The 21,041-nt window shown below is 45.9% G+C and overlaps 2 protein-coding genes across 2 annotated transcripts in view; one reads left to right on the forward strand and one right to left on the reverse strand.

Annotated features, from left to right (window-relative positions):
• The window catches only part of ELP3 (elongator acetyltransferase complex subunit 3), a 124,639-nt gene extending 118,268 nt beyond the window's left edge, over positions 1-6,371 (reverse strand). Inside the window, exon 1 of the mRNA XM_052644852.1 lies at positions 6,266-6,371. Coding sequence (XP_052500812.1) covers positions 6,266-6,284 — 19 coding nt within the window. The 5' untranslated portion in view covers positions 6,285-6,371. The remainder of the gene's footprint in view (positions 1-6,265) is intronic.
• Positions 6,372-19,848: 13,477 nt separating this feature from the next.
• Positions 19,849-21,041, forward strand: part of NUGGC (nuclear GTPase, germinal center associated) — a 41,501-nt gene continuing 40,308 nt past the window's right edge. Inside the window, exon 1 of the mRNA XM_052645316.1 lies at positions 19,849-19,891. Within this exon, the coding sequence (XP_052501276.1) occupies positions 19,849-19,891 (43 nt within the window). The remainder of the gene's footprint in view (positions 19,892-21,041) is intronic.

Below are 21,041 nucleotides of genomic sequence, written 5' to 3' on the forward strand. Positions count from 1 at the left end.
AGCGGGGGGGTGGGGGCAGAGGGAAGGTCTCTTTCTCCATTTCAACCGAAGCAGCTTCACTTCCATCTGTTTATATATTGAAGTTCTGCATAAGAATTTATTTGGAGGGAAAAAGGGACTTCAGGTGATAAAAAATACAGGCAGACCTCATGCAGTCTGGTTCCAGATAACCACAAAAAAGGGCGTACTACAATAAAGTATGTCACACGAATATTATGGCTTCCAGTGCACACACAAGTTATCTTTACACTGTACTGCAGTCTGCTAAGTGTGCAATAGCAATACGCCTTAAATAAATGAGCGACACAAGTTTTGGGTGGCTTCTTCTGGCACGGGTATGCGTGTAAGACACTTAAATCCCGTCTTGACTCTTTGCCACCCCATGGACTGTAGCCCACCAAGCTACTCTGTCCGTGGGATTTCCCAGGCAAGAGCAGTGAAGCCCAGGGATCGAACTCTCGTCTCTTATGTCTCCTAGCATTGGCAGGCAGGTTCTTTACCACTAGTGCCAGGGCACTCTAATTTACAAGGAGAGAACAGGAATTTCCCCAAGGCTCTGGAGAAGGCAATGGCACCCCACTCCAGTACTCTTGCCTGGAAAAGCCCATGGATGGAGGAGCCTGGTAGGCTGCAGTCCATGGGGTCGCTGAGGGTCAGACACGACTGAGCGACTTCACTTTCGCTTTTTAATTTCATGCATCGGAGAAGGAAATGGCAACCCACTCCAGTGTTCTTGCCTGGAGAATCCCAGGGACGGGGGAGCCTGGTGGGCTGCCGTCTATGGGGTCGCACAGAGTCAGACACGACTGAAGCGACTTAGCAGCTGCTTACCTTAGTAACAAGAGTGAGGCATGGGAAAGTGCTGCCGCCTTGTGGACACGTCCCGCAATAGCAACCTTCAACCTACAGGCAGATTCTTTACCACTGAGCCACTTGCGAAACCCCAAAACTATTGCTTATGGGTACTCAATATTCATAAAGACTACATGTGCGCTCAGCTGCCCAGCTGTATCTGACTCTTGGCGACCCCGTGGACTGTAGCCCGCCAAGCTCCTCCGTCTATGGGATTTCACAAGCGAAAATACTGGAGTGGGTTGCCATTTCCTCCTCCACAGGATCTCCCCAACACAGGAATTGAACCCAAGTCTCTTATGTCTCCTAGCATTGGCGGGCAGGTTCTTAACCACTAGCGCTACACAGCATTCTAATTTACAAGGAGAGAACAGGAATTTCCCCAAGCCTCTCCGGTGGCTCGGCGATAAAGAATCCCCCTGAAATGCAGAAGCTGCAGAAGACCCAGGTTCGATCCCTGGGTGGGAAAGATCCTCTGGAGGAGGAAATGGCAACCCACTCCAGTATACTTGCCTGGAGAACCCCACGGACAGGGAAATCTGGCAGGCTACCTTCCGTGGGGTAGCAGTGTCAGACACTGCTGAAGCGACTTAGCAGGCACGCTGCTTACCTTAGTAACAAGAGTAAGGCATAAAAACGTGCTGCCGCCTTGTGGACACGTCCCGCAATAGCAACCTTCAACCTACAGGCAGATTCTTTACCACTGAGGCACTGGGAAACCCCAAAACCTATTGCTTACGGGCACCAATAGTCACAAGGTCTACGTGAGTGCTCAGTTGCTCAGCTGTATCTGACTTTTTGCGACCCCACGGACTGTACCCCGCCAGGCTCCTCTGTCCATGAGATTTCCCAGGCAAGAATACTGGAATGGGTTGCCATTTCCTCCTCCAGGGAATCTTCCGAACCCAGGGATGGAACCCAGGTCTCCCTCATTGCAGGAAGATTCTGGACCAGCTGAGCCTTCAGCAAATATACTCTTTTTACTGGTGGTGAGTTTTGCCTCGATGTTGAAGGCTGCCAGCTGCTCAGGGTGGTGGATGCTGAAGGCTGGGGTGGCTGTGGCAATCTCTTAAAATAGGACAACACTGGAAGTTTGCTGCAGCCCCTGACTCTTCCCTTCATGAACAATTTCTCTGCGCATGCAATGCTGCTGGGTGGCATTTTACCCAGGGTAGAAGTTCTTTCAAAATTGGAGTTGATCGCCTCAAACCCTGCTGCTGCTTTATCAAGTAAGCTTAATATTCTAAAGCTTTTATTGTAATTTCAACCATCTCCACAGCATCTTCACCAGGAGCAGATTCTGTCTAAACAAACCAGTTTCTTTGCTCACCCATAAGAGGCAGCTTCTCGTCCATTAACGTTTAATCGTGACACTGGAGCAATTCAGTCACACCTTCAGGCCCCACGGCTAGTTCTCCCGCTGTCCCCACATCTGCAGGGACTTCCTCCACTGACGCCTTGAACCCCTCAAAGTCATCATGAGGGTTGGAAGCAACTTCTTTCAAACTCCTATTAACGTAGATTTTCTTTTTTTACCTCTTCCCATGAATCACAAATGTTTTTAATGGCACCGAGAATGGTGAATCCTTTCCAGAAGGTTTTCAGTTGACTTTGCCCAGGTCCATCAGAGGAATCACAAGCTATGGCAGTTATAGCCTAAATGGATTTCTTAAATAATAAGACTTGAAAGTTGAAATGACTCCTGGATGAGACTGTGCAACGGATGCTGTGTGAAAACAGCGTTAATCTCATACATCTCCGCCAGAGTGCGTGGATGCCTAGGTACATCGACAATGAGCAGTGATACTTTAAAGGGCTCTGCTCTCAACAGTGGGCATAAAATGTCAGTAAACCATGTTGTAAACAGGTGTGCTGTTTATCCACACTTTGTTCCATTTGCAGAGCACAGGCAGAGAAGATTCAGCATAATTCAGATGGTAAATAAGCTTTTTGTTGCTGTTCAGTCGCCAAGTTGTATCCTACTCTATTGAAACCCCACCAGGCTCGTCTGTCCATGGGATTTCCCAGGCAAGAATAGGGGAGTGGGTTGCCATTTCCTTCTCCAGGGGATCTTCCCGACTCAGGGATCAAACCCCCATCTCCTGCATTGGCAGGCGGGTTCCTTATCACTGAGCCACCAGACCGTCAGCATTGTGATTGTGAAAGTCGCTCAGTCGTGTCCGATTCTTTGTGACCCCATGGACTATATAGTTCATGGAATTCTCCAGGCCAGAATACTGGAGTGGGTAGCCTTTCCCTTCTTCAGGGGATCTTCCCAACTCAGGGATCGAACCCAGGTGTTCCGTATTGCAGGCGGATTCTTTACCAGCTGAGCCACAAGAGAGTCATCCTGCCCTCTGAAGCTCTCAAGCCAGGCACTGACCTCTCCTCTCTAGCTACGAAAGTCCTGGCGGCATCTTCTTCCTACAGACGCCTGTTCTGTCTACACTGAAAATCTGCTGTTTATTACAGCCACCTTCATGAATTATCTTAGCTAGATCTTCTGGATAACTTGCTGCTCTGCCATGCACTTTGATGCTGTACAGATGATTTCTTTCCTTAAACTTCACGAGATTGAGCCCTGCTAGCTTCAAACCTTTCTTCTGCAGCTTCCTCACCTCTCTCAGCCCTCACAGCATTAGAGTTAGGGCCTTGTCTTAGGTTAGGCTTGGGCTTAAGGGAATGCCGTGGCTGGTTGATCCATGCAGATCCCAAAACCTTCTCCATTATCAGCAATAAGGCTGGTTTGTTTCCTCATCATTCATGAGTTCACTAGAATATCATTTTCAAATTCCTTCAAGAACCTTCCCTGTGCATTCACAACTTGGCTGTAGTTAGCACTCAGGCTATCTCAGTTTTCAACAGGCCTTCCTCACTAAGCTGAATCATTTTCGGCTATTAATTTAAAGTGAAAGATGTATGACCCTGCCTTTTATTAATACCTGACCCCTTGAAGGCTGTTGTAGGGGTACTAACTGGCCTAATTCAGTAGCATTTACCAGTCCTCATTGTCCAAAGGAACAGGAAGGCCCGAGGAGAGGGATGATGATGGGGGAATGGCCAACAGGTGGAGCAGTCGGAACACATCACTTATGGATTAAGTTCGTCATCTTACGTGGCAGTTTGTGGGACCGCCAAACAATTACAATAGTACTATCAATGATCACTGATCACAGAGCACCATAACACACACAGAAATAGTGAAAAAGTCTGAAATACTGCGGGATTACCAAAACGTGACTGAGACATCAACTGAGCAAATGCTGTTGGCAATATGGCACCGACAGACTTGCTCAACACAGAGTTGCTACAAGCCTTCAATCTGCAAAAATAAAGAAAGAAAACACAGTATCTGTGAAGTACACTAAAGCTAAGCACAGGAAAACGAGGCATACATGGAGATAAAGATTTAAAAATGTCTGGACAGCTCTTCGGTGTATCGAAAATTATCTGGAGAAGTAAATTAGTAAGAAAAGTCTACATGGAGGAAATCAGAGGTATCTTTAGAGAAAGGGCACGGTTTGGACAAGCAAAACACAGGGCAATCCAGAAAGAACAATGTTAGGTATAGGAATTAGCAATCACGTTTATATGAAAGTGTTGCCAAACTGGAATAGAGCCTTTCTGACAGGGTTGGGTAAAATCAGATTACAGGGTACACTGGCTACTCGACAAAAGATGCAATACACAGTGAAGAATTATATGTTTTCGAGTTTGGGAGTAAAAAGATCAAAGTAGTGTTTAAAGAAAATAAGTACAGATTGATCCTTGAACACTGGCTTGGACTGTGTGTGTCCACTTTTTGCGTTTTTTTTTCCCCCAATAAACACAGTACCTGTATTTTTCAGATCCTTAAATTAACTAAGTGTGGGGAAAAGTCTTTGTTTAATTAGCGACCACAATATGTGGAAACAAAAGAACTAGGATTTGAGTCCTAATCCTATCCAAACTATATGAGTTTACTGCCCCTGGGTGAGTCAGTTGTCAGTTTTTTTGCTTTTGAGACAGAGATAGCAATATTCGGATTTTCAACTGCATGGTGGTGGGGGCAGTGCCTCTAATCCCAGAGTTGTTCAAGGGTCAACTACATACAAAATACACTACAGAAAATGAGCATACAAAAAACAATTCAGAAGATGAAAGAATACACATAATCTGCACACTAAGTAAAAGGCTCTTGAAAGGCAACTTTGTTTAAAAACACACAGAAGATTTAAAGCAGAACACTTGGATGACAGACTCAGTCCCTAGCTCCCAAATCCTACTGGCTGTGTCGTAATGGGAAGATCAATGCCTTCTGAGCTCCTTTTTCCTTGTTGGCAAAATTGGGATAACACATACACATTTCACAAGACCAGTGCAAGAACCAAGTGAAATAATGTACATGTGAGAGTCTCTTATTCGAATATTAGTTCTTCAATGAAGGTGGGTTAGAGGAATGGTGGCTAGAATAAACTATTGCAAGAGGCAATTTCTGTAAGAACTAGCAGGGCTTGTTGATAGATGAAATTATAAGTAAAGCTGTCTGGCCTAACAGATAGAGGAGCAAGTTAGAGGGAGATGACTAACTAATTAGGGGTAAGCGGTCTTTGAGCCCACAAACCAACTGAAGGTAATTTGGATACTTATCGTACCTGATGCCAAGAGGCATAGTAATCAAGGGCAGTTTTTTTTGTTTGTGTATTTGTAGAAACAGCCTGACCAACCAATTCGGTTCTGTTTCCTAAGTATAATTTTGGGCTAGGAAAGTTACTTAATTCTTTTAATCTCAACTTCTTCATTTGTAATTTGGAGATGATACCCACATTAAGAATTATTAGCAAAGGCTCAATAAACGGTAGCTACGGTTCTCATAACCATCATTACTATTAGACCGACTTCTCAGATGAGTTTACAGAGATAACACTACAACCTGCGAGAAAATACTTGAAATTTGACTCTAGCTGGGTGAACAACTAAAGATGAAATCGCTCCAATCTAACTCAGGAGGTAATACAAATAGGAATAATTGCCTAATTACCCCACAGATTCCAAGAATAACTCGGCGTTTCTCTTTCCTTTTGTAAAAAAACATTTAGAACTTTAAAACAATCTCAAAAAGGACGTGAAATGTGTAGTAAAATCTTAGCAAATTAAAGAGTTTGAGACTGTGTTAAATCCATCGACCGCGTAAATTTCTTGGAATAGAGCTTTTATCGTTTATGCAAAAGACACCAAGGGATGGCCAGAAAGGAAGAATAAGGATAGGCCGGTTTAAAAAGCACAGCAGCAGGGAGAGACGAGTTCACAAACTGACCACAGGTGGTGGGGAGACTGGCAGGCAGCAGATTCCCACAGGAAAATCCGACTTCAGCATCTGATGGCCCGGGTTCGCCCCTTCCCTTCCACCACCCGTTCCCTCTCCCTGTCGCACCTTTGCGCTTCTGCCTCATCTCTCCGCTGTCGTAGCAGCCGCCACCCCAGAAAATGTAGCTATCTACTCGGACCACGGGGGAAATTGACAGCCACCAAGCAACCCTGTCCTGTCGTAAAACGACGGAAACATATCGTAAAGCTGTCGCGAGAAGACCACGAGTGCAAGGGTCCGCCCCGCCTTCCTGCGGCGGCTCCCGGAGCCTCTGGAAGACGGAGCAGAGCTACTGAGGCCGTTCGGCCGGGGGTCGAAGGGCTGTAGGATGCTAACACCCGAACGCCACCGCAGCTCTGGCCTTAGAAACCTTGATCTGAGCAGTACAGCGACCGGACAGAGCTTATGGACAGAGGCTGCGCCAGGAGCCAAAACAAGAGGGTGGATGTGGATGGTGTCTAAATAAGGTGGAGGAGCCTAGGATGCGTTAGGTCCGCGGGAATGTGAGGGGGAATAGAGTGATGACAAGCCCGCCAGTGTGGAGGAGACTAGATTTAGAGCCTGGAAGAGACCATGCAGCAGCCAAGTAACGCTGTGAGGTCCAGACTTGGACGCCAGTTGATCACTCTGGTCTCAGGCAAATGGGACGTATCAATTAACTATCATGAAAGCTTCGGAAGTTTCTCCAGAAAGACGCACACACGGACAGCTTTGTAGAGTTTGGAGGCAGGACCTGGGATCATGGTTTTCTGAAACCCATCCATGATCTCCTTTATTCATAGACCAGAAATTAAGAACCCCTCATTGCTACAGGACTCCCCCGGTGGAACATTGGTAAAAGAATCTGCCTACCAATGCAGGAGATGTAGGAGACCCGGGTTGGGTTCCTGGGTCAGAAGGATCCCCTGGAGGAAGAAATGGCTCCAGTATTCTTGCCTGGAAAATCCCATGGACAGAGGAGCCTAGAGGCCCAGTCCACAGGGAAAGGGGGGTTGCAAAGAATTGGAGGTGACTTGAGCATGCAGGCATGCACTTATTGGGACTTACCTGGTGGTCCAGTGGCTTAAGACTCCATACTCCCAATGCAGGGGGCTGAGGCTCCATGCCTAGTCTGGGAACTAGATCCCACATACTGCAACTAAGAGTTCATCCACTCCAGTTAAAGATCTCTCAGATAGCAACTAAAAGACCCTGCATGCTGTAGCTAAGACCTGGCACAGACAAATAAATACATAAATTAAAAAAAAAGAAAGAACCCTCTTATTAACACATGAAGACATGAATGTGTGCTGTTTCCAGTTCCTTACTTTGCACTAGAATTGAGATAACTCCAAGTCTTTGGCCTCACCATAACGCTGCAACTCTCCTGGTCAGTTTTTGTGGCTGTCCATCAGGACAAACTCAGTAACATGTATCTGTCATTATCGTCATCTTAGTACCAAGTGACATAAGTTAGCTACCTAGAAAGTCTTCCAAGACCCTCCAAGAAAAACCCTTAGTTTTTCTTCTAATTTTTCTCAATCTTCCCGTATATCTTCTCAAAATATAGGTATTCCACGGGGGTTGCTTCTTAAAATTGTCTCCCCCAAAGTGATCCCCAGAGTACCAAAGCTTTAAAAACCATCTGTTTGTTCCCATATTTGTAGTCCAGCCTCAGCTTCTCCCCTGCTTGACACTGTGTTAGATCTGTGTGTAATGTGTATCAGAAGCTTAACATGTCTCCAAAGGAACTACACTTCTACTCCAACTCTGCCCTTTCCCCAGTCTTCCTTATCTGAAGACACCATTCTCTACCTCATCACTTTTTAACCTCACACAAGAGAAAGACAGAAGCTGGAGATTTTAAATTATAATTGAGAACACTATATTTGAGCTAATATTTGGTATGCGGATATCTGGGGGAAGAGTCTTTCAAATAGAGGAACACTTAGCGTAAAGGTCCGAGGGTGAGAAGATCCTTGATGTGTTCATAGAAAGCAAGGAGGTAGCTGGCATTTGAGCAGTGAGTGAGGTGAAGTGTAATAGAGGTCAGAGAGGTGATGGGGTGAGGTGGGGTGGGGGACACTGCAACTCATGTAAGACCTTGTAGGCCAGTGTATAGCTTTTGCCTTTTACTCTCAGTTATGTGGAGTGCCATTGGAGAGCTTTTTAGCAGAGATATAATCTAATTTATAATTTAAAATTACCTCTGGACCTCCCTAGTGGTCGAGTGGTTAAGAATCCTGACAATGCAGGGGACACAGGTTCGATCCCTGGTGCAGGAAGATTCCACATGCCATGGGGCAACTAAATCCATCTGCCACAACTACTGAGCCTGCGTGCTCTAGAGCCCGTGCTCCACAACAAGAGAAGCCCCCGCAATGAGAAGCCTGCACACCGAAACAGTAGCCCCTGCTCATCACAACTAGAGAAAACCTGTGTGCAGCAACAAGGACCCAGTGCAGCAAAAACTGGATGAATAAAAAAAAATTTTAAGTCTATTTGTTGTGTTGAGAATGGAAGTAGGGAGGAAGCATAGAAGTGGGGAGATCAGTTAGGTGCTTATTATTGCATCTATGCCAGTGATTCCCAAACTTTGATGCTCATGAGAATCACCTAGAGAGGGGTGAAAAATCCCAGTGCCCAGGTCACACCCTGTGCCAATTAAATCAACATATCAAGGGGGTGGCAGCCAGGCATTAGTATTTTTTAAGATTCTTGGGTAATCCCAAAGTGCAGCAAAATTTGGGAACCACTGAACGAGACCAGAGATGATTATGATTTGAGTAGGGGAGGAATCAGAGGAGGGGGTGAGACATGTTCAGATTCTGAATATGCTTTAATGGTTTCAGCAAGACTTCCTGACAGCTAGATGTGGAATATGGAAGAAAGACAGGCATCAGCATCAAGGGTGACCCGGAAGGATTTGTATGAGGGGCTGGATGTAGCTGACATGAGCTGAACTGGGGAACACTGTAGGTGGAGTGGGGTTTCAGGGGAATGGGGGGTTAATTTGCATGTGTTGTGTTTGGGATACCTTGTGAGCTGTAAGACATGAAGGAGATTGGGGCTGGAGGTACCAAATGAGAGTGATGTGCATATGGGTGATACTTACAGATGTGAGACTAAAAAGAAAGAAAAGAGTGTGACAGAAAGAAAAGAGACCAGAGATTAAGCTTTGGGGTATTCTATTATCGCCAGGAAACAGGAGTAAGTAGGGAAGGAGGCTGAGGAGGTGCAACCAGGGAGGTGGGAAGGAAACTAGGCGAGTGTGGTTCCTGGAAGCCGAGTGGGAAAAAGTGTGTTGAGGAGGGAGTGATCCCCTGGATCAAATGCCATTGATGGGTCAACAAAGAGGAGGGTTGAAAATTAACTAGGGTCACCGGAGACTCTGACACAAACAGTTTCACAGAGTGGTAGAAGTGAAGGCTTAACTGGAGTGGGTTGATGATTAAAAGGAGAGAGCTTTGAGACGGCAGCTTTAGAAACAACACTTTGAGGGGGTTCGCCATAAAATACAGAGGAATGGGACAGCAGCTGGCAGGGAAGCCGGGCTCAGAGGGAGCGTTTGATAAAATGAAATAAGTAACAGCATGTTTGTATGCTGACGGGAATAATCCAGGGGATACTGAAAATCTGATGAATGAAGAGGGGAAGCAGTCTACCTTGTCCTGCGGTTGGACAGAAGGAAGAGGGTCTGAGCCCAAGAGAAAGGCTTAGATTTTGGTGGGTGTAGGCACTGTTCAGTCGCTCAGTCGTGTCTGACTCTCCGCAACCCCATGGACTGCAGCATGCCAGGCTTCCCTGTCCTTCACCATCTCCCCGAGCTTGCCCAAACTCATGTCCATTGAGTCAGTGATGCCATTCAAGCACCTCATTCTCTGTCGCCCCCTCCTCCTCCTGCCCTCAGTCTTTCCCAGCATTCTTGCCCATAGATGGGGCGTATTCCGAGTTCATCTATATCCAGGCTGGAAGGCAGAGCCAGTGATACATGTCCGGGGGAGCTGGGGGCGGTAGGGTATGACGTGGGACTCTGTGGAAGTTCTCTTTCAGTTGCTTCAATGTTTCTAGTGAGTTCAATGAAAATTCAGCTTGGTTAATTTGCCCAAACTCCTAATGGAGCTAGCATTCAGGTGTCCAATAGTATCAAAGGCCACCTTAAAGAACCCAGTTTTAAAAATGACCAAAGTTCATTATAGTTATTAGGGGCTTCCCTGGTGGCTCAGTGGTAAAGAACCTGCCTGCCAATTCAGGAGGCACAGGCGATGTGAGCTCAATCTCTGGCAAGGGAAGATGCCCTGGAGAAGAAAATGACAACCCACTCCAGCCTTCTTGCCTGGAGAATCATATGGACAGAGGAACCTGGTGGGGCTACAGTCCACGGGAGCCGCAAAGAGTCAGACACGACTGAAGCAACTTAGCATGCACACACTTTACTAGTACCTCTGGTTAAGAATTGGAGAAGGCAATGGCACCCCACTCTAGTACTCTTGCCTGGAAAATCCCATGGACGGAGGAGCCTGGTGGGCTGCAGTCCATGGGATCGCTGGGAGTCGGATACGACTGAGTGACTTCACTTTCAGTTTTCACTTTCATGCATTGGAGAGGGAAATGGCAACCCACTCCAGTGTTCTTGCCTGGAGAATCCCAGGGACGGGGGAGCCGGGTGGGCTGCCATCTATGGGGTCACACAGAGTTGGACACGACTGAAGTGACTTAGCAGCAGCTGGTTAAGAATAGAGGTAACTGTTGAAGCAGAGAAACAGCCAGTGGAGGGCGAGCTAAGCACACACGACATGAATACATGTTGTGATTTCAGCCCAAAGAAATCCAACACTAGTGAAGGTCGTGCCCGTTGATTTTCTTTGTTTTGAACTCTATATTGGTATTTCTATGGTTTTCTAATGGATGAGGCACACCAGCTTGCTAGAAGTTGCAAGCAATTTTTAAGACCACATTCTTTCTGACCTTTTGCTGCTTTCCCACTTTGGACTAAAAACATACCTGCAGTTACTGAGGGGAAACCTAGTAATGATTGACTCTGTTGTTGAAGGTCAAACACCACCTGAGCTGAAGGTTAAAAAAACAGGTTTTATCCCTGTACTTGATGTGACTGTTTGGGTGATAGCAAGGAGGAATAGGTTCTGCTTTCTTCTCCTGGACAGCATTTCAAAAATACTTGTTTTTATGTTCCGTTTTTAAACATGTGGACGTAAAATTTAAGTTCCAGAAAGTTATTTAAAACTGTATGGCACTCATTTCTACAGTCACATGATCCAATATCGTTTGGTTTTGGTGAATTTCAGGATTGTGTATCAAGAATCAGCTTATCTTCATCATCTCATATTATCCACTGCTCCCAGTTGTCTTCTATTTGGGGCAGGGGGAACCGATACTTCGTCTCTCTTGGGACTGGGGCCATTTTCCTTGCTGCTTATGTTAAATCAGATCAATCAGAATAACTCTCATCCTCAAGGAAAGGATACTGCAGGGTGGAGGCTGCAATTGATTTGGAAAGGAAAAATGATTAATGTGTAGGCATAGGGAAGAGAAAAATATGAGCACCCCAGTTCACATACAACCGAAGTTTAAATGAAAGGTACAAATAGTATGTGTCTATTTATGAGGGCGGAGACTGTCATAAATAGCTCTCTGATGGCAAATCAGTTTCACTTCTGGTTGTGTAAATGTGGCTTTATGACAGTGGCCACAAAGGACTCTCTCCCCCAGCTGGTTCAACATACCTCTACCAAGGCAAAGACGCTGCCACTGTCTTTGTGGAATCTTGGAGCTGTAGCATGCAAAGTGACATCTGGTAAGTTGTTTTTCTTATGCAATTTATGCTATAACTTATGATTGATTAAAAAATAGCTTTAGAGAAAAATGGAGATGATGGTAGTTTCCATAGAATTCACAACCAACTTCCTCTCTCATCTTACATTAGTAAAGGTACATTTTTTATAATTAATGAACCAACATTTGTAGTAGTAGTATTAACTACAAGAAGAAGAGTGAAAAGAAAAGAAAGTGAAAGTGTTAGTCGCTCAGTCGCGTTTGACTCTTTGCGACCCCGTGGACTGTAACCCACCAGGCTCCTCTGTCCATGGAATACTCCAGATAAGAATACTGGACTGGGTACACATTCCCTTCTCCAGGGATCGAACTGGGGTCTCCTGCAGTGGCAGGCAGGTTCTTTACTGTCTGAGCCACCAGGGAACCCTAAAGGTTATCCTTTATTCAGATTTTCTTAGCCGTTGTCTAATGTCTTTTTTCTGTTTTAGAACCCTATCTAGGGGAGGGGAATTTGGGAGAGAATGGGTACACGTATATGTGTGGCTGAGTCTCGCTGTTCACCTGAAACCATCACAACATTGTCAGTTGGCTATACCCCAATACAAAGTGTTTTAGGTGTTTTTTTTTTTTTAATAATCCTATCCAGAACACCATATTACATTTAGTTGTCATGTCTCTTCTTGGCTGTGATCTTGTGTTTGATGACTTTGACAGTTTTGCGGAATCCTGGTCAGCTCTTCTGTAGGATCCACAATGAGACTGGAGTTGCAGGTTTAGGGTGGAAGATCAGAGAGTTAAAGGTCATTCTCATCCTGTCGCATCAAAGGTACATATCATCAAGATGATTTATGATAGTTGTTGTTGACCTTGGTCATCTGGCCGAGGGAGTATTTGCAAAGTCTTTCTACTGTAAAGCGACTCTTTTCCCCCTTCTTTCCATCCTGTCCCCCTTGGAAGGGAGTTACTCTGTGAGGCCCATGCCCAAGGAGTGGGGGATTAAGTTCCCTTTCCTTCAGGGTGAAGCATCTTTAGAAATTGTTTGGAATTTTTCTGTGTGGGAGACTTATTTTTTCTCCCTCTTGTGGTTTTCCTAAAGTCAGTTATTTCTTGAGGGAAAGTGATTTTTACTTAAGTGAATTTTACAGCTACGTAAAGGCCAATGATGGAGAGGCAATGGCACCCCACTCCAGTACTCTTGCCTGGAAAATCCCATGGATGGAAGAGCCTGGTGAGCTGCAGTCCATGGGGTCGCTAAGAGTCAGACACGACTGAGTGACTTCACTTTCACTTTTCACTTTCATGCATTGGAGAAGGAAATGGCAACCCACTCCAGTGTTCTTGCCTGGAGAATCCCAGGGACAGGGGAGCCTGGTGAGCTGCCGTCTATGGGGTCGCACAGAGTCAGACACGACTGAAGCGACTTAGCAGCAGCAGCAGCAGCAAAGGCCAATGAACTAGAAATCTGAGAACTGGGGCTTAGTTTGAATTTTATAACAGTGTGATCTCAGGCAAGTCATCAGTCCTTCTTCCCCAAAGAACACTTGTGTTCCAGGCACCATTAATATTAAATACATCAATACAAAAGTAATACTGAGTTTAGTATTAACGTCATCTTATGCCTCATTAACTTTGGCAAGCGTGGGTGAGCAATATGAAAGGATTCAAGTTCATTTCCGTAAAATCTGATAAAGTATGTAATGAAAATATCTGCTTATTTTACTCATCTAGTCACCTGGGGGAGAAAGACTGAAAAAAGTCACGCCTCCCCTACTGAACCTACCTCTGGCAGCCGTGCTCCTAATGTTGCACACAGTAGCTGATGCATTAATGCTGGAAACATAACTCTTTTCCTCTGGGGGTTTGATGGCCCTTGTTTCATCTTTGCTTCTAAGCTAACGTGTTTAAATTGTCCCTTCAGAGTGTACCCAGTTTGGAAGAGCCGTGCAATGTCCAATAAAGTGGTTAGGAAATTCTGCCAACACCAAAAATATTTAAGCATTAAAAAAAAGAGAGAGGAAATAAATCCACAACATTCCATTTTTAAGAATCTGCTCCTTGCTGTTATTTCATTCTTCAATTACCTCCCTGTGGGAGGGGACAAGACGCTACCAAGGGCATAGAACCCTGAAGATGCTTTGTCAATGGGAACAAGAATGGGGGTCAGTTTATCAGTTATGCTGGCCTCTGTTCCCCCTACCCAAAAGAGTTGACTTTGCCCAGGTAAATATTAGTACTGGTTTCTTGTTAAGCTATCTTCACCAAATATTCTGAAAGTCAATAACACTTGTACAGGTGCATACATAAGTGTCTGTGGGGCTTCCCAGGTGGCTCAGGAGTAAAGAATCTGCCTGTCGATGCAGGAGACGCAGGTTCAATCCTTGGGTCAGAAAGATCCCCTGGAGAAGTAAATGGCAACACACTCCAGTACTCTTGCCTGGCAAATCACCCGGATAGAGGAGCCTGGCGGGCTACAGTCCATGGACTGAAAGAGAGTCAGACATGACTGAGCGCACGTAAGTGTCTGTAGACCAGCTTTGCCTCAGTGTCACATACAGCCCTCCCAATGAACTCCAGACGTTAAGTATTCTGCTATTCTCATCTTCTATGTGGATAAACTGAGACTCAGAGAGGTTAAATGCTTTGTTTAGTGACACGCTGCAGTGCCAGAGCAGGATCCCCAAATCCGGGCATTCTGACTCCAAATCCTGAGTACTTTTCCCATGGCATCCCTCACAGTCTGGAACATAAGCCTGGGTGTGCAGACACCTTGCCCATTTTCTTTCCTCATGTGTCCCCAGGATCTAGAACCGTGTCTGGCACACAGTAAACACTTAACAAATGTTTGCTGAACGAATGAATACAATTCCTGCCATTATTAATTTTACCATCCAAGAATATGTTTAAGAGATACACGTCATTCAACACATATTTACTCAGCGCTCACTATGTACTGAGCACTTCCCACATTTATTAAAAGTAGGGAAGAAACCAAGGTTAATGATCAAAATGCCCCTTCAAGGAACTTTGCTAATTTAAGTATTTTAATTTTTCCTATTAGTGCGGCCTTGAGGGAGGGGGAGGGCTGGGGTCAGGGACTGGAAATGGAATGAAAACAAGAATCATGTCGGGAGAGGTTAATGATGTGCAGCAAGGGAGGGTGGGACAAGACTCAGACTAAAGGAGAAGGGACTTAGACGTTTGTAATTCTTAATAAACACATTAAATTCTGCTCTGGACACAGACTGAAGGCAGATAAATGAACTACTCACCTGCTTCCATACACACACACAATCACGCATCCTCATGTGCACACCCACCCCCCCCCCAACAACGCCCCTGGCAGCCTGGCTTGTTTTATTCTGAGGGCACTAGCTTCAGTTGGTGTCCTTAAGCCCAATTTCATCAAGCTACCACTCTCCCCCTACTCAACAGCCTGCACTCCCCAAATGCCTCCTCGTGCATTAAAGGGAACCCCTCATTTGTGTTCACCATTCTCTCCATCTCTTACTCTGAAGCTCCAGAGATGGTTTAAATAGTACCAGTTAGAGGTTTCATGGTAGAATGATGAGAACCCTGAACTTGGACTCACTGTCTGACCTTGAACAGGTCCCTTCCCCTCTCAAGGCCTCAGTGTCCACATCTGTAGAAGGGGCTCTGCTGCTGCTACTGCTGCTAAGTCACTTCAGTCGTGTCTGACTCTGGGCGACCCCATAGATGGCAGCCCACCAGGCTCCCCTGTCCCTGGGATTCTCCAGGCAAGAACACTGGAGTGGGTTGCCATTTCCTTCTCCAATGCATGAAAGTGAAAAGTGAAAGGGAAGTCACTCAGTCGTGTCCGACTCTTAGCAACCCCATGGACTGCAGCCCACCAGGCTCCTCCATCCATGGGATTTTCCAGGCAAGAGTACTGGGGTGGGGTGCCATTGCCTTCTCCAAAAGAACATTATTTCATTCCACTCTAGGAAGCTCTTCTAGGACAGGAGTGACCACTGCCTTGGTGTCACCTCTGTTAGGTTCTCTTAAGAAAAAGACAGTAAGCAAATACAAAAAGAGGAAAGGGAGAGTGAGAGAAGCAAGAAAAACTGTCAAAAGTCACAATTTGACAGGAAATTGGTTCTGTGCAGCCTTCCCACATCTAGCTAAATATGCAGAGTCCCTTTTAAAAGATGCTATTCTTAGGCTCTCTGCACATGAATGTAAATAAGTACTCAAATCAAAACTTAAACGCTAACCGCACAGTTGAAATACAAGCGAAATAAACCACATATCAAAACCTTGCCCCTGTGAGCCATACATGTGGACATTTTCAGCTGCTTCTCTGCAGAAACAGTTTTCACAAAACACACCACGGTTGCTGCCTCTTTGGGGGAGAAAGTGGAGCCCAGCATAATTTGAGGAAGGACTCTGGGTCTTTTGCTCTTTAAAATGAACCTGAAATCACCGAATTATCAATTGTGTTCCTTTTGACTGTCGTTATTGTTTGTTCGGTTGCTCAGTCGTGTCCGACTCTCTTGCGACCCCATGAACTGCAGCCTGCCAGGCTCCTCTGTCCATAGGATTTCCCAGCCAAGAACACTGGAGTGGGTTGCCATTTCCTTCTCCAGGGGATCTTCCCGACCTAGGGATCAAACCCATGTCCCCTGCATTGGCAGGTGGGGAAGCCTGATCCATCTTCCGTATTTGTTCCTGGCACGGGCCAGCACAACCAGGCGAAGGTCTACAGTGGATCTGTACCCCGGGAGAACCATACATTTGTTGTCTCCAGAGCCCGCTGTGATACGATGTTTAATATTTTGTGTGTATGACTATAGCTCATGGAGCTGCCATCTTCAGGAAACAACAGATATCTGTCCAGGGGGCAATTCCTAGTTTTGCATCTAAAGCTATCGTTTGCTGCTGCTGCTACTGCTAAGTCGCTTCAGTCGTGTCCGACTCTGTGCGACCCCAGAGATGGCAGCCCACCAGGCTCCCCCGTCCCCGGGATTCTCCAGGCAAGAACACTGGAGTGGGTTGCCATTTCCTTCTCCAATGCATGAAAGTGAAAAGTGAAAGTGAAGTCACTCAGTCGTGTCCGACTCTTCGCGACCCCCTAGACTGCAGCCTACCAGGCTCCTCCGTCCATGGTATTTTCAAGGCAAGAGTGCTGGAGTGAGGTGCCATTGCCTTCTCTGAAGCTATTGTTAGGCACTATCATATTTTTTCTCCTAACTTGCCTAGGTTTTGCCGAGGCTTAGCATTTCCAACCAGGAAACTCTCTTAAATTTTAGTAACCTTGTAGAGCCCTCCCACCACCAGCTTTACTGATGAACACTTCAAGCAAGAACACAGTGTCTTGGGATCTGAAGAAGCCTTAAAGCCCGTCTAGTTCAATGCTGTTATTAGGTGATCATAACAGTGAAGATTTAGACACTTCTAGGAGCAGAAAATTCATTACTTACTAAGGGAGCTCATTCCATTTTGGACAACTCTGAATACAAGAGAAATGTTCAGCAAAGATGTCCTTTCTTATACTGTCCACCTAGTGGATCTAGTTGTCCCCTCTGGGCACCACTGGAAACAGGCATTATCTCACTACTATATTCAACTCTAAGGTTAAGTATTTGAAGACCACACAAAGTGCTCTCCACACCTTCTGCTTCAGCCCCTGTCTTCCTTCCCTCAAGCTAAACATTCCCAGTTCCTACGGAGCAGTCCTAACAAAAACGAATTTGAGTGGCTTCCCTGGTGGTCCAGTGGTTAAGAATTTGCCTTGCGATGCAGGGGACATGAGTTCGACACTTGGTTGGGGAACCAAGATCCCTCGTGCCGTGGAGGAGCTAAGCCTGAGCACCCCAACTAGAGAATTTGTGCGCTGCAACAGAAACTCCCACATGACGCAATGAAGATCCTGCAGCTTCAACAAAGACCCCATGCAGCCAAATACACAAATATTTAAAAACAGATTCAGTGTTTAAACACCCTTGGCAGCGGAATCTCATCAAAAGCTTCCCGGCCCCTGTAATTAATTAATTCAGCACTATGATTGATCATTGCCTTTCACGATAGAACTACAACGTTGAAACAAATGCAGCCGTGACCTCGCATAGCTCAGACATAAAGAATCACAAGCATACAATTCAGGTGTGCTCGGACCAGTGGTGGCACAAGAGGGGAATGAGTGGGAACCAGGACACAGCTGCACAGAGGAAATGCGCAAACGAGATGCTGAAGAAAGAGTAGGAATTCAGGAAGAAGAGGCGAGCACGTTTCTTCTTGACTCCCCTGCCTTGGAGGACTGTAAGGACTTTGGGGTGGTCTGAGTCCAGGTGAGGAATGGAGAGATGAGGAACCTCCTAGCAAAGGCTCAGGAACATGTACATAGCAGAGTTCACACCACATTCACCAACACTCACCAGGAACAGAAACCGTTAGTTCTGTTGATGCCCATGAGCTGAACTAAGTGTAAGTGGCTCTTTTGACTGAGGCGCTGCGATTTCCGTTTGGGAGTGATAGGTAAACGAAGCACAGTCTCCCTAACTAACGGCCGTGTGTCTACTGGGGGTTGACAGGGCAGCTGAGCTTTTGCATATTTCAGAAAGGCCGGTGACTCTCTGCTTTTGAATTATGCAGCTGAGTAGTCCAATCAGCAGCATCAGAAATGGAGAGGAAGCACGTGGGGTGCCCCGCCTTGTGTGCCCCGTATCCTCCCTGATCTGTGGAGGCGGAAACACTCCAGGACATCAGCACCTGCTCTTCTGAGGCTTTGTGGATCCAGTTCTCCCTCTGTGTTCAGTCCCTGTCTCCCAGGACTGGAGACAGGTTGGATCCAATACTTCTTTTTTTGGAGGTGCCTCCCCCACCCCCACAGATGCCCCATGAGGCAGAGCTGACATAACCCCCAATCGGGGTGTCTCCCTGATTGCAGTGCTGGGTGGGTGGTGAGGAAGGCCCAGAGAACCGAACAGCTATTGCATCTCTTCTTCCCCGCTCAGCATCCTCCAGAGCAACTCCAGGGGACCCCAGGAATATCAAATGTTCCACCCATCTCCCCGATACTTGCTGAGACCCGCTGGGGCTCAGGGTCACTGTGGCCCAGGGGTTCCGGGCTTACCTCACGGGGGCGCTGATGTCTCCCAAAACAGCAAAGCTGCATAACTTCACCTTCAAGGCTCTCTGGTCCTTAGAGGATTATTGTCTTTTCAGACTGAGCTGCCTTCAAGATCTCAGGTCATTTCAGTTGAAAGGTCAATGGATAAAAAACGGTGGGGATATATGTGTATGTCTGGCTGAACCATTTTGCTGTGCAGTAGAACTAACAACATTGTAAAGCAACGATACTCCAATAAAAATTAACAACGAAAAAAATAAATTCCAAGAATTTATTTTAAAAATCTGCTATATACATTCATGTGTAGTTTTTTGTGTGGACACAGCTGTCAACTCTTTGGTATAAATACCGTATTCGTGACTGCCAGATTAATGCTGAGTATGTTCAGTACTGTACCAAGTTGACAAACAGTCTTCCAACAGTGGTATTATTTAGCACCATTAGCAATAAATAGTCATTTCTTTTGCTCCAAAAAAAAAAAAAAAAAAATTCTATGGATTCAACTATTGCTGAAAATCAATAGTCAAACATGGACTTTTGTCATATTTAAACCAACACACAGTGGACAGCTGTTATAAAGGATTCAAAGATAAGATAGAATAGCCACTGCCCTTTAGAAGCTTGGAATCTAATTGGGGAGAAAAAGCGTAAGCAAAACTACATGTTCTTTTTAGTTTTTGTTTTGTATTTATACTTTCTGCCGTCTACTCCCCCCTACCCCCACCCTGTACTTTGTATTTTTCAGGCTGATGCTCTAAGTGGACAAAGGTAGGCGGTTACATAACAGGAAATGGCAGAAACTGAAGATTTTCTGGTTCGGGAGCTACATCCAGGTAACATCCCTTCACTATCCCCTGATGAAGTGAGCAAGAACTATTTACCATTATACATATATGTGTGTGTGTGCTAAGTCGCTTCAGTCATGTCCAACTCTTTGTGACCCCATGGACTGTAACCCACCAGGCTCCTCTGTCCATGGGATTTCCCAGGCAGGAATACTGGAATGGGTTGTCATTTCCACCTCCAGAGGATCTTCCTGACCCAAGGATCGGTCCAAATCGCATCTCCTGCACTGCAGGCGGATTCTTTACCACTATGCCATTGGAGAAGCCCTGAGCAATAACTATTTGCCATTATAACCAAGGGCAAAGGGGTTGGGACCGTATTAAACTATCGTCATTTTTCGCTGCTCTTTATTGAGAAGCTGCTTTCTCACAACATATTTTAACAGTGGATGAATATCAATTATTTCAATAACAACTAGAAGAGCCTATTAATAATCTAGTGGGTTATCTGACCAGAAATTCAACTTGTGCCCCCTCACCGTCCTTTAAAAGTTCAAATAAATAAAATTCAAAAATAAATAAATAAAAGAAGGTTCCAGGAAACCATCTTGGATTTTCCGAGGGCAGCCTGCTCTCAGAATGGAGAAGGTAAGCCCCTGGAATCATTTTGCGTGCTTTCTGAAGGTGAGCTGTAGGGTGAACCACACTGGAGTCCCTGAGGGTGGCCTCCCTTCCTAGAAGGCTGGGTGGAGGATCCCCAGAGACAAGGAGGGAACCTCCCCTGGGAAGATGCAGCGAAGTAACCCCTGGGGTGTATCACACCCTTTGTGTTCTGAGAACTGAAAAGGAAAATTTTTCTTACCCCTGGGGATGAATTCCCTTAGCAGCAAGGGTCAGTGGGGGGTAGTGCTGGTATCTGAGACATGGCTGGGCAAGCAAACTGAAGGAATTGCAACTTTAGGGCCCCCTTGGGAGAGGTTCGTCCTGAAGGTGTGGGGCGTCCTGCTGGGAAAATCTGCCGCAGGTTCCCTCAAGGATCTGATCAAAGCGCCTATACTGAGATGGTTGTCAAAAGCGACACCTTGTGGCAGCAAGGAGCAATAGCAGCAGAGACTGGGTAGACTTCTTCGGACGGCCCCACCCAGCCCTCTGCCCTTTGCTCCAATGTTGTCTAGTCCATAAGTTCTGTCTGACTATT

This window comes from Budorcas taxicolor, chromosome 8 (genome assembly GCF_023091745.1).
Source record: "Budorcas taxicolor isolate Tak-1 chromosome 8, Takin1.1, whole genome shotgun sequence".
Lineage (NCBI taxonomy): Eukaryota > Metazoa > Chordata > Mammalia > Artiodactyla > Bovidae > Budorcas > Budorcas taxicolor.